Here is a 27,991-nt window from a genome sequence, read left to right on the forward strand (position 1 = left end):
CCTTAGCCGCAGTGGCTAATTTTTGTATTGCTCCTACACCTTTCCAATATCCTCGTGGGCTATAGTAAATTTTATCCATTATTAATTAATATTGATGATTCTTTTAATACGAATCATGACGATCGTTGAATCACATCATCATTTTAGCATAAAAAATTCCCTCTGTAGTAGCAGTAAAGGTATATAAATATGGTCTAGAACCCCCATCGTCTATACTACTCTTGTTTCAAACGGTTCAGATTGCCTGAAGGGCAAATGGTAGTGTGGTTGGCAAACAAGGGAATGACCCCACCCTGTCTAAAAATGTCCTTCTTTGAAGCTTTGAGTACGAGAGTATACTTTCCTGTGTTATGGTCTATGGTGACATCAGATAGTCTTAGATTGGTACTAGCATCAAAGTCACGAGAACATGTGAACTCTGCACATCATAGAAAACCAAAGAAGCGGTGGTGCACATGACCTCCATTACCAGATGATTGAGAGGTCCGAGCACCCCTTTTCTTAGTGTATACACAATCTTTTTCAGAATATCGTAGGTTATGGGTAAGCGTTTAGGCACACCCTGTTGTTGTAGCTTCTTGAATCCATGAAGTAGGGTTTGTAGGTGATTTAGACCACCAGTAGACACTGAATCGAACACTGTATGCACACCTGCCTTCAGATAGGTAAACCGAATACCCGCAAGATACGATTTGACAGTGACATGCTGTAGTTTTGCCTCACCGAAACAAAAGGCCACATATTGTTGCAGAAATGCAGAATTAACTGGTGGCAGACCCGGTGCTGCCCGTGTAAGGCTTGAGCATGTAGGGTACAGGCTATATCTCAGGAGAAAAGCAACATATGACTGAAAGCCAGAAGCATAGGTGGTCTTGGTTCTGGCCCCCACTGCAGCATCCCATAGGGTGTCTAGGTGTCTTGCCAAACCCATATCAACTGTAAGTGTTGTGGACATGATGTTACTTGTAGTGCCGCCTGTGGAGCAAGTGTCCCTGAAAATACCCTCCAAAACCTAAGGTAGATGTGTCAGTATACAGTTCCATGTCAGAAGCCTGGGTCCTGGAAGAGATGCGAAAGTATGAAACACCATTCCACTTCTGGAGCAACACATACCAAATGTGTAGATCAGAACAGCATTTGGCAGAAATATTCACTCTGTGGTTCAGTTTTTTAACAGATTTAGATAAATCAATGAGGTAAGACAAAGGATCTTTCTGGCACAACCACTTTGCAGACATAGCACAGATGACCTATCAGAGACAGTAGTTGTTGTTTGGTACACTTTCTCTTGTGACTGAACTATTGCACCAACTCTGATATTCTAGCCAACTTGTCCAGGGGTAGTTGGGCAGTCATGGTATTAGAATCTAAAATGATACCTAAGTATTCCATCTCACAGGCAGGACCAGCAGTTTTATGTGGGGATAAAGGAACTTGCAAATTGTTGAAAGTGGCTGTTAAGGTGTTCATGGTAAAAGAAGCTTGGTAGTTGGGTTCATCAATGGTGAGAAAGTCATCCAGCAAGTGTAGAACGAAATGGACCTTGTAATTGTTTGTGAGGATCCAAACAATGGCTTGTGATATGCAATCTAGACGCTTGAAGAAGTAATACTGATTGTCCCATCTAAATCCGAACAGTGACGAATAATCTGAGTGTACTGGAATTTGCTTGAAGGCGTCTTTTATATCAACCTTACACATACTTGCGCCTTTGCCTACTCAGTTGAGTTCCCGTATGGCATCATCGATTGTCACGTAGGTTAAAGAGCACATGTCCTTGTCTATCGTACCATTAATGCTGATAATGTCATCATTGTCATGTGGGGCTGAAAGATCAAGAATCAGTCGTATTTTATGGCTGTATTTTCCTTCTGCGATGCCCAGGGGGCTGACCCGAAACACATGGGAAGGTGAGGCTGAAAAGGGTCCAATAATGTAGCCCCGATCTAATACTTGATGAACAAGGTTTGTTACGGTATCAGGTTCTTTCCGGGCGCTCAGATTGTGTTTGTAAAATTGGGCACTTTTGCAAACAGAGGATGAAAACCATGAGTCAATCCATCACAGAGGTATGTTACAAGTTCTGGTTGGGGTGACACCTTGGTTCCTCTTGTATGATATTAACATTTAGTGGTGTCAATTCATCAGCCAGCTGTCACTTGTTGTTGATGCCATGTCCCTTATTGAACGTAGGGTTAGATTTCTTGCAAACCAATTTATTGTGATTTTTTCCGAAGCATATATTTACTTTGGTAAATCTTACGCCTGGTACTTTCATCAACAAAGCTGACATGGGACACAGAATCTGACAAGACACATTGTAAGGGATGTTATCATATCTCTCATGACTCCCATCAATTCCACATTCGCTGCTGATGACTTGTTGCCTGCTGTTGTCACGGTGGCCGTAGTGCTTGCAGAACTGTCAGAATTCCTGCTGTTTACATTACTGTACTGGGGAGTAGCGTCACAGGAGTGAGTGAGTATGGTTTTATGCCGCTTTTAGCAATATTCCATCAATATCGCGACAGGGGACACCAGAAATGGGCTTCACACATTATACCCTTGTCGGGAATCGAACCCGGGTCTTCGGCGTGACAAGCTAACGCTTTAACCACTAGGCTACCCGACCGCCCTCTTCAGTCAGGAGGTGATCGTAATGTGTATAGAGTCCATGCACATTGAGATGTCCAATCAGAAGTGAATCTTGTGGAATGCTCAGCAGGGAAAACTACCAAGAGAACAAATCATCCTCTTTCAGCTCTACATTTCCTAAGAGCATACTTATCGACTTTTATCTTCTGAGGATCAAAGCCAACTAGATGTAGCCCTTGTCTTGAGGTAACCCTACTTAGCATTGTGTACACAAGTCCTTGCATAATGGTGTGTGTTTTTCTGTTGTCAAATTACCAACCATTGAACTGTATGTGCTGCCTTGTGACTTGTGAACAGTAACAGCTCATGCAAGAACACCAGGATACTGTTTTCTTTCCATTGCAATAAACTTTCTTTTGGCAATGAAAAACTTGACTATAACAGCCCAGATAGGAGTTGCTTCCTGCAGGTGTGGAGGATTTCCCCTTTCCCCGCTCGCAATAGTTTATTAACATGGTCTGAATGAAATGTACCCCCTGGTTCTTGAGATATCTCGCCAAAAAGGATTGCAAAGTCCACATCTTGAAATTCTCATAATGACCTTGAAAAATATGATAATGTCACCAAAATTTACTTGCATCTGGACATCTTCTGTATACACATTGGTGCCAAATATGAATGAAATGTACCAACTGGTTCTTGAGATATCACGCCAAAAAGGATTGCAAAGTCCAAATCTTGAAATTCTCGTAATGACCTTGAAAAAGAAGTCAGGATCACCAAAATCGACTGGCATCTAGACATCCCCTATATACACGTCGGGGCCAAATATGAATGAAATGTACCACTTGGTTCTTGAGATATCGCACCAAAACTTTTTGCGGAAGGACGTATTGACGGACAGACAGTCGTGAATACTATGTTCCCCCTCCATGCGCGATCACACAGCGGGGGACAAAACTACAAGACGCTGATATTACAGTACTCTATGAAAAATGTTCATTTGACAGTGTTTACAATATGAACATATGGGAATGCCTGTACATGTTATACATGTTGTAGACATAGCATATTGAGAGTTCATGGTTCACTGAACATAGTCCTTCAGCCACAGTAGGTGTCATCTCATTCTTCTCCCTTCCTCTAATGGACGACTGCTGGGTAATACAGGTGTTCCTCATTTCATCATTGAGAAAGACAGAGAAACCGTTACTGACTTATGTTCTTCACTTTAATGAACAATTCCAATCTTATGGTAAGATACATGTTGAATTCTACAGTGAGTGAGTGAGTATGGTTTTAAGCCGCTTTTAGCAATATTCCAGCAATATCACGGCGGGGGACACCAGAAATGGGCTTCACACATTGTATCCATGTCGGGAATCGAACCCGGGTCTTTGGCGTGACGAGCGAACGCTTTAACCACTAGGCTACCAGACCGCCCCTAGCGTCACAGGAAGGAACAGCATGTACAGATGACAATGAGTACTGGTAATCGGGGGAGGCATATGGAACAGCGCTACCTCCTCTACTGTCGCACTCGCTCTGACCTGTTGGAAGTTTCATGTGTTGAGGATGAAACATTTTCTGGTTCCCCTTGCAGTACCTCTAGGTGCCACTGCCAGTGTTTTAGGTACCATGCTGACATACAGGAGGTGGTGTGTGCAAGCAGCAGTAGGTCACAATAATAGGTATGGCAATTTTTGTAGTGAGTCTTGTTGTCCTAACTTTGGGAGAGAGGAATGGAGAGAGACAGGGCTTATTGGTAAATAGGCTCTTGTGAGCGTGTGTATGCAGACGTGTGTGCAGAGGGGGAATTTTGAAACCTTACGAGGGATAGTTGTAGGCGTAAAATATACACATATGTGTAAATAAATCTTAATACACTGGACATGCATCTAGTAAGTAGAAACAAAATACATTGAATTTCCACAAAACACAATATAAAATTATCATTTTGTTGGGAGAACAAGCCTTGATGATGACCCTTGGTCTGGACATCCTTCAACTTCCATCAATGTAGATTCAATCAAGGAGATTGAAAAACTTATACTGTCAGACAGACGTATTACCATTGCTGAACTTGAGGAATACACAGGTCTAAGCCATGGATGCATTGAAACTATTATTCATGAACATTTACAGATGAATAACATATCTCCTCGTTGGGTGCCAAAGTTTCTAAATTCTGATTTTAAGGAAAAAGGAACTAACATTACCAGAGAAATTTTAGAGCTAATTAAGGAGGATTTCATAAAATTCAAAAAGAGATTAGTAACAGGTGATGAAACATGGGTCTACCACTATGATCCCGAGTCAAAACGTCAATCCATGGAATGGCACCATTCCACTTCGCCAGCACTGAAGAAATTCAAGTCTTCAAGATCAGTGAAGAAAGTTATGGCCACTGTATTTTGGGATACAAAGGGTGTGATCCTTGTTGATTACTTAGAAAGTCAAAAGACTATTACCAGTGAATACTATGCTGGTTTGCTTCACCTGAGAGATACTATGAAAGAAAAGCGGTGAGGAATGCTGACTGCTGGAGTTCTACTACTTCATCACAATGCCTCTTCTTGCACCTCTCAACTCGCAAAGGCTTCTGTTCAACAATCTGGATTCACAGAGCTTCCTCACTCTCCACACTCGCCAGACCTGGCACCAAATGATTTCCACCTGTTTCCTAAACTGAAAGATCACCTTTGTGGAAATCGCAATGGTGACTACGATGATGTCAGAGCTGATGTGAATGGATATTTCAGAAAACTTCTTCCTGACTGTAATTGAAAAGCTTCACTATTGATATGAGAAGTGTATTGAAAAGCAGGGAGATTATGTTGATAAATAAAATGAAATACACTTTCACAATTGTTGGTTTTGTTTGTTCGGCTTCGAACTTTTTGACTAGTGGTAGTTGGTTCTTCAACATAACTATTAAACCTTTAAATTTATTGCATATTCAATTGTAATTATGCATGTTTCCATGCTTTCTGGCTCTCTTTACATTTATTATTTAGAAACTCTGTATAAACTATGATATATGATCTGTCAATGCTACAAACATTCGCATAATGCATTTTTGTTATTATTTTTTAATTTGGCCTATGGCCTAAATGTAATCAACTATATCTCTCTACAATAATTATGCTTATTGTAACAACTAATCCATGCAAACTATGTATGAAATTGAAATATAAAATATGATAGAAAATGTGATAGAAAAATAAATAAATAAACTATGGCCGAACAGCTAAATCCGAGAGAAGACAGTCGGAAAAATGCTCAGAGATGAATCAATTTTAAATTTCTTTTCATCGTCAACACAGCCAAAGCCATTATCTGATAATGCAAAAGATGTTTCTGCTTCGAATGACAGCAGTATTGCAGAATCAACAACCACAGAGTGAGTGACAGTGACAGACTGAGTAAGGAAGAATTTTTCAATGAGCCTCAGAAAGAAATACTATGACATGTCATCAGCTTTGCATAAAACATGTGAATATAATTCACTGAAAAAGCTAATGGTGATCATAAACAAGCTTTTGAGGTTATTACATTACATGTATAAATATGTGACATCAGATGTTGTTGCAGAAATACACAATGTTACATCTGAGAAAGAAGCCTGGGAGACCAAGTAAAATCCTTTACATTTTTTACATTTGTATACATACTTATCCTGCATCACACCTTAATGCATTAACTGCTTGTGCTTGCTGAAGAAGAAGTTGTTCCAACTAGATGAGTGGCTAAAAACAGAGCAATCTTAAGGCATCTTCGGGAGGCATCTCTGTGACGGGTTGGCCACTTTAGACGCACTAATGCAGGATAAGTATACAAATCTAAAAAATATCTAGGATTTACTAGATTTTTTAACTTATCCTGCATTACTCCCCAATGCATCTGACGGAAAGGTGGAGGTTATACCTTCAGATGATCTTCAATGAAATTCTCCAAACTCCAACCTATCAGGAATAGCAATGTCCATCATCAAGTGACCATTCCTGTTGACGGGTAAGTAGAAAGTTAGGTATGGGTGAAGTCCAGGTATTGATGCAATCATAGAAGTTAAATGAAATTAAAGTCTAGAACTGACGTATCAAGCCTAATGCTTGTAGCATGTAGCCTTCTTATCTGGGGTGACACGCATCCCAGAGGTCACAAGTCCGGCTCTGTACATGTGGAAACGTCAATGTCATCTTGTGGCGATGACTTGCTGTTCAGCCACCAAAGGGCCAAAGCTGTGTACATCTTCCACATCTTCTAGGGCAACATCTCGAAAGTAGTGGCTGGCAAAGACAGTGTCTGATCAGCAGAAGCAACCTTCCATGATGTGTGTATGGAGCAGTTGCTGAGAAGTGCCATGGTTGAGTCGAATGACCGGATCTCGTGGTGGCTCTCTGGGGATCCAGTCCCACAGCCTAAAGAACTATGGCGCGGAGCCATTGGGCGAACATGTTGCATCTGACTTCGTCGATACCAGGATGAAGAGGTGGTGACTTTGTCCACAACGATTCTCGGAGCTTCAAATGAAGCATTGCAGCGCCCTCACCGGACATAGTAAGAGTTCCTGTTCATCCTCAGCCCCCATTATTGAAGATAGGGGAGGGATGAGAAAGGATCTGTCAGGCTGTCCTGGGAGTTGATTCTTGGCTATGAAGTCCCAGCACAACACCGAACATGATGAACAGCTCCATGCGCTCCGCTCTCAAAACGGACAAAGCATGTAGTATACTTACTCATTTGCTGTAGCCAGTCAAGAGGAAGACCGTCTTCTTGGTGAGGTTATAGTACAACGCGGAGTGGAATTGCTCAAAGGGCATGTCTCTCAGCAAGGTAAGTACCACGTTCAGATCCAACTCTAGGGGTCGAAACTTGGCCTTTTGGTCTTTCAGAAGGAAGGAGCGTAGTAAAGCTTGAAATTCCAGAATCTTAGTCATCTTTCAAAATGCTGGATCTGCTAAGACCGAGTTGAAGGTCACAAGTCAGGTCGTGATGGTGCTTGCCCTTCAGATGATGCTTGTGACAGAAAAACAGTAGAAATTTTGTCTCCTTTGATCCACGTGCCAGGGTAATTGACCAGGTATGAAGATGTAACCTGTCTGGAGCCTGATGGGGCCATTTGCTGTGAGGGTGGATCAGTAGATTTGGCTAGTCTGAGAGTTCAAGTGGATCGGTGGTGGACATCTCCTTGAGATCCACGAACCAGCCTCTTGCTGGCCACCAAGGCGTGATGAAAGTCAGATCCAGGTTCCACCTAAATCCACACTAGGCAGAGGCACTTGTAGCAATGCTTGTAGAGGTGCCTGTAGAGACTCTGGCAAAGATGCTTGTAAAGATGCTTGCAGAGGCGCCTTATGTGGCACCTGTAGAGACACTGGAAAAGGTGCTCGTTGAGACGCCGTCAGTATGAATGAGGTTGGAGGAACCGGAGGCGCTGAGAGTGTCGCAGGTGCTGAAGGCGTTGGGAACCTGGGCATGGATAGTTGAAACATCTGCATGTAGTGAAACCAGAAAGGATATATGTAAGGCGCCTGGAACATCTTGGGAGGCGCCTGGTGAAAGAATGGATGTATGAATACCGGACATGCCTGAAGCACCGTGGATAGCTGGGATGTCTGATGAAGAGACGAGCCAAGGGTGGTCGGCCTGTGATGAATCAACGACGGAGGCGGTGGAATTTGTCCCCGACGAAGAGACAGGGTAGACGTGGACGTCGTAAAGGTGGAGTTGGATGTCACAGGAGGAGGCCTAAGTAGCCTTGAGGTGTCTGACATTTTGCTGAAATGGAGTTTCCAGGCATGTTGCAACTGTCGTTTCCGAGAAGCTTGTGTATGTTTTGGTACAATTTAGGCACAATGGATGTGGATCCCACCCCAACTTATTGCAGGGACACTTGCAACAACTTGGTATGTTTCTGCAATAACAGCAGAGTGTATATAAATATTAAAAATACCTCGATTTGACTAAATGTTTTACCTTATCCTGCATTACTCCTTGATTCATTTTAATTGGACCATACGGAGGAGGGCATACTTTCAGAAGTGATATTTGAAAAGCTGTTGTCAAACATTCAACCAATCAGCAAACGATGATGTCCGGCATCGAGTGACCATTCCTGTTGGAAGGAAAATGAGAGAGTGAGGTATGCAGGATGTCAAGGTGACATTGCAGTAATTGAAATTAAGTGTAAGCTAAAGTTTAAAACTGATGTATCAATCCAAAGCAAGTAGCATAGAAACCTTCTGGTCAAGGGTGACACGCACCAGTGAGGTCAAAAGGTCGGTTCGGGACATGGGGAAGAGTCAATGGCACTTTGATCTGTGGAACTTCCACGTCCTCCAAGGTGATGTCTCACAGATAGTTGGCTGGCAAAGAAAGTGTCCCAAGTGCCAGAAGCAGCCTACCATAATGGCCTGGATGGAGTAGTGGCTGTGAAGTGCTATTGTGGAAAGGCAACTGCTCTAATCTCATGAGGGTTGTTGGCTCCAGGAGGATTCAGTCCAGTAGCCTCATAAGCCTGTAAAATGAGGGCTCGTAGCCAAAGAGCAATCATGTTGCGGCATAAAGACAACGGCGCTGTTATCCACGATGGTCCTTGAAGTGTGAATAAAACAACTCAGTGCACACACTGGACATAGTAGAAGCTCCTGTTCATCTTCAACAGCCACTATTGAAGAGAACGGTGAACATGAGGAGGCGAGGTGGTTGTAGAGACATTCTCAGCCGAAGCTGAGCTATGAGGAGTAGATGCCCGGACCTTCCCGCTTGAAGAAGAGATTGTCGTGACTGGTGGGGGTATTGTGGGCTCAGAGGAGTCTGACATCTTCCTGAGGGAAGGTTTATGTGCCTGTTGTGTCCGCCTTTTACGGGAAACCTGAAGGTACATGGAGAATGTTGTAGGGGAGCGAACAGATATCTGTCCAGTTTAAACACAAAGGATGAGGATCCCACACATTATTACTTATTATCCTGGAACAAGATGGCATCTATCTGAAATGAAGCAGAGGTGTAATCACAATGCATTTGCAACCCAGTTGTGTATGCTATTATCTTAATCCCAATAACATTGGTTATTAAGGATAAGCTTACGCAAGGAATGTGGAGAAAACACTTTAATAACGATAACATAGCATAGGTACAACAATAACTTGAAGTACCAAGCAAACAAAGAAAAAGCATGACATGAAAAAATATGACCACTCAAATTCGCCTGATATTTACCGCAACAAAACACCACTACCAAGTGTTAAATATTCATCCCAATGGTAAAAATCATATGTAATAAAAGAAGACACAAACCAAAAGAAGGATATAATACACAAGAAACAATAGTGTTGTAATAACACGCAAAGGATTCAAATGGATAAAGCTGAGAGCTCAAAGCAGGTGGACTGTTCTCTATGACAGCAGTCACCCATAGTGCTGTTCAGTGACATCATCATTTGTGGCCACGTTGGAGCTGTCTGATAGAGTTAGCCACACAACTAGTTGGAACAATGTCTTCTTCAGCAAGACCTCACACTGCTTTCCTTTCTGTCAAGAACAAGCAGTAAATGCATGAAGGAGTAATGCAGAATAAGTTCAAACATATCAGTAAGGTTACAGACTATATTCATTGTTGCATCAGCTATGATGGATATAATTTCAATTATTTTGAATTTTTTTCATGATCTGATTATTTTGGTCTTGAATAATTGTTTGGGACATTATTATAATACTTTTCTACTTTGGGTATCATCACATATTTTCAATTCTTAGAGATGTTTGTTCAACTGAACAAATCGCGAGTTGAGCCAAGAAACTGTTTCCTTACCTCCTCCTGTTTGTAGAAATAGGACAAGTCTCCTGTTGTCTCCAGTTTAACAGACTCAGGGGCTGAAACAACAAGACTGGACTAAATTTTATATTTTTAATATGTTTTATAATCTAAAAGGTTTTTAAAATGTACCGAAAACTGTGTCGGACCTCCCAAAACATCCTTCTATTGCTCTAAGAGAACAATTGCTGTGTAGAGCCATGGAACAGGCTACATGCCCTGATCTTGTGAGGGTTATTCCATTTTTGTGAATCAAGTTTAGCAATCTCATAAGCCTGCAGGATGACTGCATGTAACCATATATATATGGTGTTGCGACTATCTTCGGTCATTGAATGCACAAGAGGAGTTCACCTCATCTTCGACCCCCACATTTGTCAAGATTAGCAGAATGCTGCAAGGAAAGATCGGGTTGGCCTGGAAGTTGATTTTTCTCTATGAAAACCCTGCACAACCCGAGGTGTACCGCTCCCTGCATACCATGCTCAAAACGGACACAGGTGATATCAAGTGTGTGTAACTCGCTGACCCATGCCGCAGTGGCTAAAGACAAGAGAAAAATTGTTTTCTTGGTGAGGTAAAAAATGAGGATGCATTGAGGGGCTCATAGGGGGGCCCGTGCAAACCCTCGAAGTACCACTGACCAAGCATGCGGATCCGGCAGCGGGGAGACATACGTCATAAGTTGGTACGTCTGATAAGTCGCAAACAGGTCGATGTTTGGTTTCCCGAAGTGATGAAGTACCAGTTGGAATGCGTCTGAGTGAAGTTTCCACTCTGCGGCAGCCACCCTGTCTGGCCAGGATAAGGCAGCCAGGATGTTCCAACATCCGGGGATGTGCTCGACAATAAATTGTAGTCTCAGACGATCCACGACATGAAAGAACCTGAACGTATGTTGTAGAAGAAAGAGGGAGTTTGTTGTTTCTTGAAGTGTAGGCATCATACCACCGTGATGTTGTCAGCGGATATTGCGAGTGTGTGAGTGAGTGAGTGAGTGAAGTAATATCTAACGTCACATCGGCTATGTTTCAGCCATATCGTGACGAGAAGTTTTTTGTTAAGAATACATATATTAAGATGAAATTGATGCACAGTAAAATAACTAGAAAATCACAGATTAATATTTAAAACTATCATACAACCAAAAAGAGATATCACTATATGTAACAATACATAATAAAAAAGGGCTATAGATCGCCAGCAGCTGAAGGTGGATCAGGGTCCATGGGGACTTACAGTACCTTTGCTACCTGCATGGACCCAAGCCGGATTTACATCATCCCTTCAGGTTTTGGCAATTATTGTCAAATTTAGCAAAAGTTAAATAAACACATATTCTACGATTAAAAATGTGGCAGAGAAAAATTACATTGAAGGATGTGGTCTTACATACCCTCTCTGGGGGACAATCATTTTACGCTACTTCAAGCCCCATCAAGGTTACAGCCACTAATAATCCAAGTTAACTAATTTCCCTCTACCAAGTCTAAAAAGCTCATTGATTAATTACAAAACATATGTTTCAAAATATATCTAATAATTCTTTTTCTTTAAAAAAAACAATAATTAAATGAGAATTAACACAATTAAAAAGATCCTTGACAGATGATGATTTGAAATATTTATCCCTTGTGATGGCAAATTCAACACAGTCAAGCAGGACATGCTTGACCGTGATTCTCTCATCACAAGGGATGCAAAATTGAGGATCCTCACCTTTCAATAAATATTCATGAGTATATCTGCTGTGGCCAAAACCACATTGCCAGATTACAACCTCTTCAAATCTGGACTGACAACCCAAGTAGGCCGTGTAACTGAAAGTTGGTTTAATTTAATGTAATTTATTGATACCTACTTGGGTGTCCCACTTCTTTTGCATTGGATCTCGGATGTAACATCTGATCACAGGTTTATAATCGCTGTATGGAATTAGAAGTGGTGTCACAGAATCATTGAGTGCTGCTTTAGCTGCAGCATTAACCATTGTATTATCAACAATTCCAACATGGGTAACCAGCAAAAGACGATCTCGTATTGGCCTGTAGCAAGGATAATTCAATGATGTCGAGTAAAAGTGGATGCTGACACAAATTATTTTTAATAACCTGAAGACAGGACAGAGAGTCTGAAATAATAATGAACTGCTGATGTTTAGACAGTTTCATATGTTAAAATGGCCTTTGAATCAGCTGTAAAAATGGAAGAGTTACCATGTAATCTAGTGAATAGAGTTTTGGATCCAACGACAGTGGCACTGGCAACAGCGTCACCATCCTTGGATCCATCTGTTAATATTGATTTATAAGTATTGCATGTATTTCTTAACTTATTTTATACTTGTTGGTACTGTAATTGATTTGTTTCTGATTCCTTTTATTTGGTCAATGAGAGATCTACTTGTCGCTTTACTTGTGGTTACTTTTACAAGCTCCACCGTAGATGATGGAGCCATAATTGAGTCTAGAACGGACAAGTGATCTATATAAGTCAAGGAGGGTTGACTGGTCCCCTCCCAAATTGGAATTAGAAACAACTTATAATTAATCCAGTGCCTTCAGATTAATCTGTGTCCCTATGTGGTTGATATTTTCGACAGAAATGAATGCAATTTGTTTTAGATTTAAAAAACTTAAAGCCGTTACAATTATTGATTTTATTCAGACAAAGTTGCAACTGTCTCTCAACAGTGTGCATATTTTTAATTTGACGTGATCCATTAAAATCATTGACAAAGTCAACTGTCATTAAAAACCTTAGAAAAACTATTAATTTATATGCTAAACAATGTTACCTATAATATGCTACCTTGTGGGATACCTTGATCTTGATCATAAAAAACAGACAAGGTGCATCCCACAAGAACCTGGAAATGTCTATCTGTTAAAAACTGAGATACAAAATTTGGCAAACGCCCTCTCAATCCAATTTCATGAAGATCTTTCAAAATGCCATGTTTCCAGGTGGTATCATACGCTTTTTCAAAATCGAAACATATTGATACCGCATGTTGTTAATTAATGATAGCATTTTTCACAAATGTCTCCAGTCTAACCAAGTGATCAACGGTACTTCTATTTTTCTTAAACGGTTAACCACATTGAATATTTGTTGAAAGATTATTTGTTTCTGAATACCATTTAAGTCTGTTATTTACCATTCTTTCCATGGTCTTGTAAACACAGCTGGTAAGTGATATTGGTCTATAATTTGAAGGATCAGTATGAACACAGCCAGGTTTAGACAGGTTTAGAATTATGACAGCATTTCGCCATGATGAAGGAAAATTACCCATTGTCCAGTTATCTTATTAAACAAAATTAACTATGTCTCTGAATAGGAATCAGGTAAATGTTTAAGTAATTGATAATGGATATTATCAGAACCTGTAGCAATATGATGAGCTTGCCCTAAGGCCGTATGCAGCTCATGAATGGAAAAGATTTCATTATAATCCTCACCATTATCAGAATTAAAATTAATTTTCTTTCTTTCTTCTTGTTTTTCAAACTTTCTGAAATTTTGGGGTATAATTTGATGAGGACAAATGTTTAGTTAATGTTTCTCTCTACATCAGATTTAGCAGGTAATAATGTGTCACCAAAGAACCTTTACCTTTAATCCTTTGCACCATATTCCAAACCTTAGACATAGGTGTTCTTAATTTTTTTTTTCACACAGTTTCGCCAAGACTGGCGTTTATTCAGATTAAATGTACGACAAGCTTTTTCATTTAAAATTTTAAATCTATTTAATTTATGGACAGTTGGGTGGTGGCGGAAATATTTTTCTGCCTTTTTCCTAGCTTGTTTACAATCAGTGTTGAATCATGGTTTACAAATATGTGGATATGTAGAGGACACTGGAATACATTCATTGGCAATTTCATTTAAAAAGTCAGAAAAAAGCTGAATAGCCACATCAATGAAACAATCAGGATTTATTTTGTTTGTGCATAATGTTTGAAATAAAGCTCAGTTAGCCTTTGTAAAATTCCATCTCCTTGAAGGTGGAATATCAGATGGATTTGTTTTAATGATAGTTGGGAAATGGTCACTTCCACAAATTCATTGAGAAGGTCAGAATCAGTTAGTGACAAATCAAGAGAAGAGTAGGAAGGTCCCAGTTGTAACATGCTGATAAGTGCTTGAGTCATCTTTAAATATACATAGGCCAGTATTAGAGATGAAATCTTCAAGTATATTACCTTTAGTGTTAGTGTTAGTACCACCCCAGAGCGGGTTGTGGCCATTTAGATCACCCATGATTATACAAGGTTTGGGGAGTTGATCATAGAGAGCTTGAAGATCAGACAGCTGAAGAGCTGATGAAGGCAGAATATACAGTGAGCACAAAGTAAAAATAACCTTCAAAATAAGTTGCACTGCAGCGGCTTGGAGGTTGGTGTTAAGTATAAAAGGGCTTTGGATAACATTTTTCTGAACAATGATTGAAGATCCTCCAGTGGCCTTTTCACCTGGAGGAGAAAAATAATTATATCCATTAAACTGACGTAAATAGAGGTTATCACGCGAGTGTGTTTGGGGATGGTTAATATCCTGTATTAGGAATAAACATTGTATTTAGCGAGCTTGGTTCACAGGCATCACTGGTGAGGTGTTAAAGCCACATTCAGATCCCAGGCTGGGGCTAATGAATTTTTTTCTGTTGATCTTCAAGCCTGTATGATCTCAGTAAGGCTATCAATTCTGGAACCTTGGTGAGCTTGATTCTGTTACCCATGTTTAAAACTGTGCTGATAGCTGACAGGAAGATGCCAAAAGTTGAAACCTAGTACACCTATGATGACATAGGAAATACGCAACTTGTGGTGAAGTGGCATACTGGTCAAAACTCTTTCATTTTGTGCAGCAAACAACAACAAACAATGGAATATAATATCATAATTTATTTACAATGGAGACAAAGGGGGGCTACCTCGGTTGCTGGCGCTAGTGGGTCGTAAACCCGATTGATAGGAATAGAGAAGGAGTACCCCGAGGATCGTGGATCCTGGGTTGATAGCTTGATAGTGGGTGGTCAACCCGAGTATTGTTGTGGATTAATCTGGGGTCTAGGATCCCAGTATTAGTAAAGATGTACCCTTGGAGGTCGTGGAGCCCCGGGTGTTAGGTTAGGGAGAGGTATATGGTATGAGTTGGGGGCTACACACGCCCGCCTGATGGACCAACCAAGGCAGCCTCACAAGGTGGTATGAAGGGGATGGATGGTGGGAGAAGCATAAACAAGATGGCTTTGAGAGAAACTAGAACAAGCGGATGGTGAGTGAAGGGTTAAATAGGCTTTAGTGAATGACGTCAGAAAAATAGGTTTGCGCATGCATTGCCGACAAAGTATTGGATTGTGGGATAGGTAAAGTGTAACCTGATCCATAGCAGAAAAACGGAGTACGATGTACAAGTGATGACAGTTCATAATAAAATATATGACGTTGTAGGATACATAAAGCACAAGAAGCTGCGGCTAAGGTACTAGTTGTTTGTGCACAAACTTAAATAATAAATTTGACATTTTGTGCAGCAAACAACGACAAACAGTGGAATATAATATCATAATTTATTTACATTGGAGACAATGGGGGGTCGTCAACCCAAATATTATTGTGGATTAATCTGGGGTCTAGGATCCCAGTATTAGTAAAGATGTACCCTTGGAGGTCGTGAAGTCCCGGGTGTTAGATTAGGGAGAGGTATATGGTATGAGTTGGGGGCTACAGACGCCCAAAGAGAGGTTGTGTAGCAACCGAGTGCCCCCAAGGAAAAAATAGATGGAAAATGGCTGAATTGCAAAATAATATGTAATGACTTATAACAAAGTTTAATAGCATCAGTCCTTGAACACGTGCCGTATAGTCTGTATCACAGCGAGCACTGGGTGGCAGTAGCAGGGGTATGGAATTTACGGCACAATGTCTGTATATCCTCACTTAGCACGTAGTGAAGTCCATATTCTGTGCTCTACACGGTTGGGTACAAAAGACGATACAGAAGAGTCCTGAGATGATTTGGCACTAAGAAAATGGCACACCACAACTAATGGTCATGATTAAACATGGGAGATGAGAACGATGCTTTACGACCATCTAAATATATACACAAACTGACATGGTAGACTATGGCACCTCGTCAGGTTGCAGTCAAGCCTATGCATGTCACACAGTACATAGGGAGATCTGGGCTTGGCGCAAGGTAGCTTCGGGGGTTCGGATGTACTGAGTAAAGCAGTCAGAGCTCCACCGTCCTAGAGTCTTGATAAGGTGGTCCACTAGACGAGCTTGAGCTGCCGTCGTGGACGCACCGATCCGGAAAGAGTGTCCTGAATACCCATTGGAACTAAAACCGGCGCGACACAATATAATGCTAAGCCATCTCAGAAAGGTATTCCTGGTAATGGCTGTAAAGGAGCTGTCCACAAAGAGGGGGTCGGTGTTACGTGCCCCATTCTGTAGTCTGATCCATACGAGTTGTGTCAGGCTGCGCAAGGGGCACTCCAGGTTCTTCGTAGCGAACAATGAAATATGTACGCCTTGACAAAAGGGGTCAGTCTTAGACACTTTGAGTCGTAAAATGCACCTGGCATGATTAGAATCGAATGTGATGTCTTCTATGCAGATGTTGGTGTCAACGTCAAAACTAGATGAGCAGGTAAACTCGCCACAACGTACAAATCCAAAGAAAGCAATGGTGCACATAGTCTCCATATTCAAGTCATTGTAAGGTCCTAGCACACCCTGTCTTAGGAGAGTGACGATCTGACAGAGAATGACATACGTAATGGGAAGCCTCTTACTTAACACAGTATGTAATCCGGCTTGCAAGTACCGTATATCGCTGTGTATAAGGCGACCCCACGTATAAGACGACCCCCCTGTACACGCCTTAAAAATCAACCCAAAATCCTATACTCCGTGTATAAGGCGACCTGGAATGAAACACATCACAAGTCTGACTGATATACCGGTAGAAGATTTAACGCGCTCTTGCCGACTGTAGCGTATTTCGCACACGGACATCACAAATTAGTTAGTTAGTTACTTTGGAGATTGAATGTGCGCTTTCCGACTGATGCGTATTTCGCACACATCACAAGTGCGCACACAAACCTTATATATGCAATAAAAATATGTTTATCTTGCGTTGTTGTTTTTTCTACAATGATAGGTCGCGTGTGTAACTCCGGCACACGTCGCCATTTTGTGTTTACACGGTACGACACCAAATTGGTGCCCGTAAAATAAAATTCATTTATGAAGTAATAACATATAAGAGACAATGGTGAGTAATTTAATCGCCAATTAACTATGTTGTAACTAGCTAGGCTTATGTTTGCTTCACATTCAGCGTTTTTATTCCACAATCACTTGTACACACCGTCTCCAACACTTGTTAATACAACTGTAAAAACAGCGGGAATTGATTTCAGCTTCACCGGTTATCACATGTTAGGTCACATGTGCAATATGCAAATGATTACCGGTACTTCCGGCTCTCTACTCACGGATGTTGATTGTTTTACCGTGTCAGCTGGTTTGACAATCTGCATCGAGGAGAGGGTCATTTCAACTTTATTTGCAGAAATTATTAAACTTTATTCAAGGAAAAGAGATACAAATCATGTTTATGTATGGAAATAGTTATTTGAACAGTTATTTAGGACGAAATGCGAAGTTTTATTGTCAAATGCTGGGCTGGCACCGGTTGACATCGCCAGTGGAAAAAAATGTGAGATCTTCGACTCCGTGTATAAGACGACCCCCCTTCTTAGCCCCCTCATTTTAGGTACGAAAAACTCGCCTTATACACAGCGATATACGGTAAGTATACCTAATACCCACCAGGTATGTTTTCACTGTTGTATAGGCAAGCTTAAGGACCCCGAAACTGGGCCAGAAAGTACTGGAGATACGTCTCTTGCACTGGAGGCAGAGTGTCGGCTTCCATGGAAAACAGGTACACACGGATCATGAACTTGATGTAGCACTGCACCCCTGTGGCGTAGGTGTGTCTGGTGCAAGGGGTAATGGCAGCGGACCACAGGGTATTCAGATGGGTATTCAAATCCAGATGACTTGTGAACTGGGAGGGCATGGTGTGGCATTTTTCTCTGCCGATGGCGCTAGACTTCGGAATTTCTTGAGCTGCAAACAAGAGAGAGCATCAGCAATGTTGTTATGAACGCCAGGGATATGTTGTGCGACGATGACAAAGTTACCTTTAGCAGCAGTCCAGGTTAGTGTTCTCATTAAAGACATAATCTTAGTACATTTGGATCTGAACTGTTGATATATTGTCACAGCGAAAGAGCACGCGTTTTTGTGACCATCTATGTCCCCACAAAATGGCTGCCACAACAATAGGGTATAGTTCCAGGAAAGCAAGGTTGTGTTCTACGCTCAATCAACCTAACAGTTTTGAAGGCCATTTGTCGGCAAACCAGGATCCTTGGAAATAACCACCAAAGCCTACAGTAGCAGCAGCATCCGTGCATAATTCCATGTCACAGTTAGAGGTGTCAGTACAGTCATGGAAGAATGACGCTCCATTCCATTCTTTCAAGAAGGTGGCCCACATGTGTAGGTCTTGGCGGCAGGCATGGGATAAGTACACATGATGATGGAGTTTCTTCACTGTCTTAGAAAGGTCGATCAGGTAAGATATGAAGGAACAACCAGAGATAATGACTCTGCATGCATAATTTAGATGCCCCAATAATGACAGCAGTTCCCGTTTTGTACACTTTTTCCGTCGAGAAAACTCGTCGACCATTGCCGAAATTCTGGACAACTTGTCTCCTGGTAGCTTAGCAGTCATTGAAAGCGATTCCAGGACAATTCCAAGATATTCGATAAATGGAAAAGGACCTGCTGACTTATGTTCAGCTAATGGTATTTGGAGTAACCTAAAGAGTTCACATAAAGTGTTCATGGTTTTCTGGGCATCAGCAGTTGGCGCATCAATGGTGAGGAAGTCGTCAAGGAGGTGGAGAATATGTTTGATGTCATAATTGTTACGCAGGATCCAGCATACTGCTTCTGAGAGGGAGTTGAAAAGTTTTGGGCTTGATCTGCATCCGAATGCCAAACGTGTATAGAAATAGAACTCTTCTTCCCACTTGAATCCAAAAAACGGCCAAAACCTGGGTGCAATGGGTACCTGTTTAAAGGCGTCAGAAATGTCAACCTTGCACATCAAGGCCCCCGGTCCTTCATCCAGAATAAGAGATATAGCGTTGTCAATGGTCATGTAGGACAGGGAGCACAAGTCTTTGTCAATCAGTTCATTTACACTTGGAATATCTGGCTTGTCGTGTGGGACTGTTAGGTCCAAAATTAGTCTTTTCTTGCGGCTGTACTTGCCTTCAGCTAAACCTAGAGGACTGACTCGATAGATGGGGTAAGGTGACTTGGTGAAAGGTCCGATCACGTATCCCCTTGTCACTTCTGACTGGACCAGTTTTGTGATGGTTGAAGGCTCTCATCGGGCACTTAGATTGTTGGAACACTCAACAGTTGTAGTTGGCATAGGAGTGATTAGAGGGTCAAAGCCCAGTGTAAGTCCATCGATTAGGTTGTTGGAGGAAATTTGGTCTGGATGAGATGAAAGTTCATATTGTAATTGAGTCACATTGATTGGTGTTAGGTTAACAGATCTTCATGATAGTAGGGGAGCCAGCCCGTCTGGAGTCGGTCATGTCTTATTCTTCCTCTCTCTGCAGTTCTGTTTTCCGTGGCTTGTGTCTTTACAGATTACACACACATGTTCGAAGTAACATGTTTGTTGCTGGCAGCCCTGGTCATTAAAATTGTTACACACTTCTCTGCCGTTGAAGCAACTTTAGGTCGACCTCTGGCGTCAACTTTGCCTTGATGGTAGCTTGTTGAGGTCCTGTCAAACTGCTTGGACGTCTGATCCTGGGGTCCATTAGATTGGGGCATCCCTCTGATGTGCGGGTTATGCTCTGGCACAATTGACATGACCTGGCCCTCTGTCCTGTGGAACACATTGTATATATCCATTTGTCCACCATGTCCCACCTAATAGGAGTACCTTTCTCTGCATATGCTGCTACACGTGCGGCAAATAGCTTGTGGTAATCATAGTGATTAGTCTTGCCGGGAAAGAGTTTCGCCATCCTACAACAGTTTGTTCATGGTCATCCAATTGTGCACGTAGTTCGTGGTTATTTTCGCAGTACACATTCTTGTATGCAGTGAATGCAACGATGAAGTCGGGTAGTGACAAAGACCTTCCTAGCTTAGTATCTTCGCGTCCCTCTGCTTCCTGTTCACTGATGTCGAGATCTTGATGTAGTATAATGCCAAGTTGACGTATTTAGCTTGTTTGATTTTTGTCTTGAGGTGGGCTGGAATGGTGTTGATCGGTGGCAGGGAGTCAGAAGGGACGGCCTGTGGCATCTGGAGGGTTGTTGGCTGACGTGTTGTTGTAGAATCCCCTTTCAACGAGTAGATAAGTGCTTTCAGTTCACGCACTTCATCGCGGAGAGACTTGTCGTTCGCCACATTGTTTACATCTGGGCATCTGGCAGGCATGTCGGAAAGCACGGGGGAGATGTCGTTACTGTCGTAAATTGAATCCGTGTCGACTGGAATGTGTGTTCCAGCTGCTTGGGCTAATTCGTTGACAGAAGGTTGTAAACTGCTAGCTGCACTTGTTGATGGCTGGTGATGAAGGTTATCGTGTTGAGCCTCGTGTGTCGTATCATGGGTGTCACTGGTCACTTCGACTAATCTGCCACTTGACACATTCTCATTGTAGAGCTGAAGGAGCAATTTCCGAGTCCATAATGTAGGCACTTTCATTCCCAGCTGTGATAGTCGGTTTCTCAGGTCACCTGCAGTCAAGTATGGGGGGGTTGCCCGGCTAGGTCGACTGGAGCGAGGTGTGAGGTCGCCATCTTGTTTGTTGTGCTCTGGGGTCAAAGTTGAGCCGCTGACACTTTTGCCTTTACGAGGTCATCTAGACGAAGGGGGTTGTTTCCCTCTGCTGGCAGACATGTGGCCCAGAGTAGGACAATAGGCAACACGATACGGGAATGGATGTCAAAATAACATCGAGATTAAGGTCGATTACGAGAAGCATAAACAAGATCGCTTTGAGAGAAACAAGAACAAACGGATGGTGAGTGAAGGGTTAAATAGGCTTTAGTGAATGACGTCAGAAGAATAGGTTTGCACATGCATTGCCGACAAAGTATTGGATTGTGGGATAGGTAAAGTGTAACCTGATCCATAGCAGAAAAACGGAGTACGATGTACAAGTGATGACAGTTCATAATAAAATATACAACGTTGTAGGATACATAAAGCACAAGAAGCTGCAGCTAAGGTACTAGTTGTTTGTGCACAAACTAAAATAATAAATTTGACATTTTGTGCAGCAAACAATGACAAACAATGGAATATAATATCATATTTTATTTACATTGGAGACAATGGGGGGCTACCTCGGTTGCTGGTGCTAGTGGGGCGTAAACCCGAGTGGTAGGATATAGAGAAAGAGTACCCCAAGGATCGTGGTACTAGTTTGTGCACAAACTAAAATAATAAATTTGACATTTATCGTCATATAGATTTCTTGTCGACATGCGAGGCTCTTGCTGAATATCCTCTTCTGTTGAGGTTGAACGTGATATGTTGCATATGTGAGATCTGGTCTTTGATGAACTTGCTTTGTGTGAGGCTGTTGTAGAAGGTTTGCCCAGTTTGAGAGCTTTAGGACTGGTTTCCATGCCTGTAAAACGAGCTCTGCCGAATGAATCTGGTTGCAAAGAGATCCACAGATAGGCTACCCCCCTTCTTTTGTTACCAGTCAGAAAGCTTCTGGATGTCTGCATCTCTGTAAGATAATGAAGGGATTGGGGCTAAAACCCAAGAGCAATCTAAGTGACTAGTTTCGAGCGGGTATGCTCTCATCAGACTGTTGTATGTGGGGTGGGGGGACTCCTTATATACATTTTGTGTTCCAGATGCAGTACTGGGGTAGTCTATCGGCAGGGGTGTGCCGGTGGACCGGTGGACCGGTGGACCGGTGGAGCTAATTGCCACCGGTGGATCGTGAGTGGTTTACTCAAGACCGGTGGACCGGTGGACCGCTGGGTCGGTGGACCGGTGGACCGGTGGTGGCAGCATGAGCACAGATTGTCATGATTTTACGATCGCTTCAATAAATTCTAGTTTCGAAATTTATTGTTGTGTTTTGTATGTGTTAATATCACAGTGGTCGTTGTCAGCCAAAGTGCATGGGGTTTGTTAAATGTACACTTCCTGGGACTGGATGTGGTCCCAGTTTAGATTCCGGAGTTACCAATGGTGAATGGACCATGAAACGGAACAAACCTTGTGTGTTGTGAACCCAATTATCATTTATTAATTGGACTCTTGGGCCGAATCTTTGGCATATTAGGTCTATTGTTGGAGAGAGATGGCTTGACCATGTCTTCCCTCTTCTGTGGCCTGTAGACAGACCAGAATTCGGTGTCTAAGATAACACTAGGGTCATTTAGATACTCCGTCCACTTTGTGAATGGTGGGGGGAGTATCAGCGCCGGGCTGTACGGCGGTGATTCCTGTGGTGTGTCTCTACAGGAATCCGAGGACTGTGTCGCGCGCTTGTGGTCGGGCCGTATGGTGGCTTGCCGTTGGTATTATGCGCGCTATATGTTAGATGGCGCCACCCATCCACCACCCAATAGTGACATCATTTTGGTCACTATGGACGTCACATCCCTCTACACCAGGGGTCCGGAAAATTTAAAATCCCAATCGGACATTTACATTTATGCCACGCCCCCTTCAAACAGCATATTTTAGTACGACTTTTTACACACAAATTACAAGTCGTTATGTATTCATAATATGATGAATTATGAATTGTTTCAATTCACCGGACAATTAATAACAAATAATATCATTTTAGATATATATGGAAAACATACGTTTGTTTCTGTTATAATAACGATCTGTTAACGTTGTGAACGGTCTAATTAATATTCATGAGTCTGCTCAAGTGTACGCTTTGTAACATTTGGATCGAGACTATTATCCCATATTTGGTTATCACGTGACCTCACGGGAATTATTTTTTTTAAACTAAAGATTATTTAAAAACAAGACAGATAATATAATCATAAATCCTAAACTATCGTTGATAGCAATAGTTATTTGAATACTTTTTCATCTGTACTTAATTATTGACCATAAAAAAATTTGATATCGATCGTCACAGAAAGCAAAATGGCGGTCAATCAAGATTCAATATACGACTAGCTACTGAAAACAATAAAATCTGCAAATCCTCATTGTATGTCAACCAAGTGAAAGTCGTTAGCCACGACTTACAAAATGATCATTCAGATTTTGAGGGTTTGGCAGATCCGCTCGACTGATCTGCATCGGTCGACTGGCTGTCGTCACGCTTTCGCTTCTTGTCTGAGGTTACGTATCGTAGCATTGTGAGGATAATGAGGTACATCGATGATGCAAGGTATTTATGTACAGTTGTAAACACATTTTACTCAAATTAACAAGATGTTCTCAGTAATTAATCCTCGATTAATCAGTGTCAACTCAGTTTATTGCCTATTACAGTGATTGACCGATTGGACCATCATTGTCGGTACGATGTATTTACAGCAATCAAAACAAACAAAGCTTGTCAGTGTAGATAATCTTCATTGTGTTACAACTGCAGACAGAAACTGCTCAGTCCTAACTGTTGATCATGTCCGGTCAAAATTTAAGAATGTCCGGACAATACTTTTTAAAATGTCCGGACAGAAAAATTTAAATGTCTGGTAAGCAATATTTTAAACCGGACATTTGAGATTCCCAATCGGACATGTCCGGCGCATATGACGGTTTCCGGACCCCTGCTCTACACCAATATACCCAACACGGAAGGCCACCGTGCAGTAGCTCAGGCCATTAGACGTTTCAAACCTGACTGGTTCATCAGCCCCACTAGCTTACTCTCTTCACTTAGACTTGTTCTATACAAAAACAATTTTGTTTTCAACAATGAACATTTTGTTCAAACCGGAGGAACAGCTATGGGTACCAAACTAGCTCCATCATACGCAAACATTTTCATGGGAGAACTAGAAGAAAAACACCGATAGCCCCAACCTATATGTCAGATTTATAAACGATATTTTCCTCATTTGGACTCTGGGCTACACAAGGTTAGAATCTTTCATCAAAGAAATGAACCAATCACATCCCACAATTAAATTTCTGCCGAATTTTCTAGAGAAAAAGTAGCTTTCCTAGACACATGGGTCATATTCAACCAAGAAACCAATCAACTGGATTTTGACCTATATTGCAAACCCACAGATACACACTCTTATCTGCTATACACCTCCTGCCATCCACGACACATTAAAGTCAAAGGACCGTACTGTCAATTCCTCTGACTCAAAAAGATCTGCAGCTCGCAATCACAATACGAGTTCCACAGCAACAATCTAGTAAAGTATTACCTCAACAGAGGTTATCCCAAGAAAATTCTCTTGGACAATGAAACAAAAGCCAACGCTAAAGAGAGAACATCCCTCTTAACACTAAAACAGACACCCTCCAAAGACACTAAACCAGTGATCTTTATCACAGATTACAACCCCACTGCACTCAAGGTCAGCTCCATGATCAAAAAATCCTGGCACCTACTCCTAGGATCAGATACGTGCAAAGACACCTTCCGAGTCCCACACATCACGGCATACAGGAAAAACCGCACTCTCAGAGACATCCTCATGAGAGTGGCAATCACCTATCCGCCACTCAAACCACAAATCAGTGGCCGAACGGTGACCAATTTAGATGATAGCTGTCACAAACAGGTTTGCAAAATCTGCACAAATATGAAATCGGTCAACACCTTCAATAGCCACACAACAGGAAAAAAATACAAATGCCTTCCGCATTTCACTTGCAAAAGCAGAAACATAATCTACCTGCTTAACTGCACCAAATGTGGCAAACAATATGTAGGTGAGACCAAACGACACTTCTGTATCAGACTCAAAGAACACTTTGCTGATATAAACCACCAAAGGGACAAACCTGTCGCCAAACACTTTAATTCCGTAGGACACTGAACCAGAGACCTACACTATTAAATCATACAACAGCTCAAAACAGACCCTGAGTCAGCTCAGAGCACGGCCAGGCGCCGGTCCATTGAACTCAAATGGATATTTGATCTCAAAACCATCCACCCACAAGACATGAACAATAAGATCTAATCCTGGAATTACCCAACCCACTCACCTATTCTGCCTCTCTGTAAGACCTACTCATAGTGTCTGACATAAGAGTGTTGTCCTTGTCTACTTCCAGAGCAGTGGAGATAGAATTTCTGGGGTTTAAACCTTGGTGTTGGAAGTCCCTGACATCTGGTGGCCTTGGCGAAGGAGGTACCAAGAATTTTTGCTACTTGTGAGACAGGTTTGATAGGTGAAATAATCAAAATGTTGGCGTCATCACCTTTGATATAGTGAGTATGAGAGAGAGGGAAGAGTCTCTGGATGGTGAAGAGATGGGGAGTCTATCGGCAATCCAGTCTAGTTGTTCATAATCCTCATAGATGGAAGGATGATCTTCCAATCGGGGTGACTTCTCTTCAAAAGGTAGACTCGAACACATCTTCTTCCTGTAAAAGGAATGAGGCATTAGATTTCAGAGCTGTTGAAGAACACCGTGAAGCCTGCGACATCTCAGGGAATGACGTTGACGGGGAATGCTGTGTTGAGTCCTTAGACATCGTCTATGCTGCTGCATAGCAAGTAAATCTTGCTGAGTTTTCGCTGGCTACTAAGTCTGAGGTAGTAGTTGTAGGCTGTGTGAATGTAGGAGGCTGCGTGAACCCTTGAGGCTGCATGCATGTTGTTGCTGCTTGAACATCTGTGGTTGCACAAAGGTTGGCTTCTGTCTGACCATCTGCAACTTAGTGCATGTTGCAGCGTGAACCCAATACTTGCATGAAGGTCTGAAGCTGCATGGAGGACTGATTCAGGGCTGTGGCTAGGCTACGTGCATGCGTGTGTGTGTGTTTGTACTATACCAGACTGATGCCAATTTATAGTGCTAGCCCACTGAGATACCATGCCACAGTTTAACATGAATACCCCACTCAGACACAGTATACTGATTCCAAGCCGACCAGTCCTTGTTTTAGCCAAGCGCCAGACAGGGTAAAAACAAGTACCACCTTTTAACGTCTATTGGTGAGATGCGGCTGGGGATCGAACTCGGGTTCTTCCGATCCCCAGGCAGATGCTCTACCACTAGACCACGGAGGCGGTCTGATCTGATAGTGGTGCATGGAGGTGTTCAGGTGCGTGGAGGTAGTCAGCTGCGAGCAGCTATCCTTCTTCTGCATCTTCAAAGACAACCTTGTACACCCCTTCAACAATGATATAGCCACTGGCTTTGTGGTGGTGATCCCATTAGCTTAACGTTCTCAGATAGGACACCTTTGATGAGGGTGATAGCAGATTCTTCTTAGGGTCAGAAGATACAGCAGTAGACTCCTTATTCAGTTAGTTGAGACCTTGAAAAGGGTGTGAACACTGCTGCTGCCCAGGAAAGAAACTAAAGGATGACGGGTAGAAGTTGCGGGTGAGGAAGATCTAATAGAACTTCATCTCTGAAGTCAGACTCCCTTCTCTTCTGCTGAAGAAAATGTAGGTGTAGTGTCAAACTTTTTCTTCTTCATTGAAGTCTTCTCTGATGAAGATAATTCCCTCCTCTTATGTCCATCTTCTTCCTCTGTACTTCAAACAGGTAGTGTGAAAAAGGGGCACAGAAACTACTTAGTAAAATCTAAATATTTTTTACATTTTATACTTATCGTGCAGTACTCCTTAATGCATATGATATACTGCAAAAAACGATGCTGTGTGAGGTCCAGCTGAAAAAGTTGTTCCAACCTGTTGTAATGGAGACCCATCACACAGCACTCGCGTGACCACGGAAAAGACGATGTCACATATCTGCACATTACTGCTTGAAATCTGAATAATCGTATCATAAGACGAATAAAGGATAGAAGATTGTAATCCATGTCAAAACAATTATGAAAAAGGCTTAATTTTAATAGGATGGCTCAGATTACAAAGCTCAGGACATTTTCCACAACCACTCAGTTGCTGCGAAAATGAGAGAATGACAAGTATACTGATCATGTGTTTCTAGTGTGCATGTGCCATCCAGGGGTGTGTTCAGGTGGGCTTTTTTACTGTTCTCTAAGAACACAGTTCATGAAGTTTCCACTACTAAGCAATCAGTTTGAGTCAGGATAAGTTAAAATATACTGTTTTTTTTACAAAAACATGCACTCACCAAAACTAACACACATATTACATGATGACATGAGTGTTAAAAAAGTAAAACCTGGTAAAATCCTAGATATTTCTTTATATTTGTATACTTATCCTGCATTACTCCTTAATATTGCTGCTTGTTCTCGACAGAAAAGAGCTGTGTGAAGATCTTTGCTTGAAGAAGTTGTTCCAAATAGCTGAGAGGCCAAC

General features: G+C 41.9%; 1 protein-coding gene and 1 pseudogene across 1 annotated transcript in view; both read right to left on the minus strand.

Annotated features, from left to right (window-relative positions):
* Positions 1-27,991, minus strand: part of LOC139463725 (outer dynein arm-docking complex subunit 4-like) — a 220,632-nt gene that overhangs the window by 162,870 nt on the left and 29,771 nt on the right. Inside the window, exon 4 of the mRNA XM_071244976.1 lies at positions 10,412-10,473. Within this exon, the coding sequence (XP_071101077.1) occupies positions 10,412-10,473 (62 nt within the window). The remainder of the gene's footprint in view (positions 1-10,411; positions 10,474-27,991) is intronic.
* Positions 658-4,179, minus strand: LOC139464090 (uncharacterized; annotated as a pseudogene).

Source organism: Haliotis cracherodii, unplaced genomic scaffold (assembly GCF_022045235.1).
Source record: "Haliotis cracherodii isolate W230 unplaced genomic scaffold, xgHalCrac1.p SCAF_16, whole genome shotgun sequence".
In the NCBI taxonomy this organism is placed as follows: Eukaryota; Metazoa; Mollusca; class Gastropoda; order Lepetellida; family Haliotidae; genus Haliotis; species Haliotis cracherodii.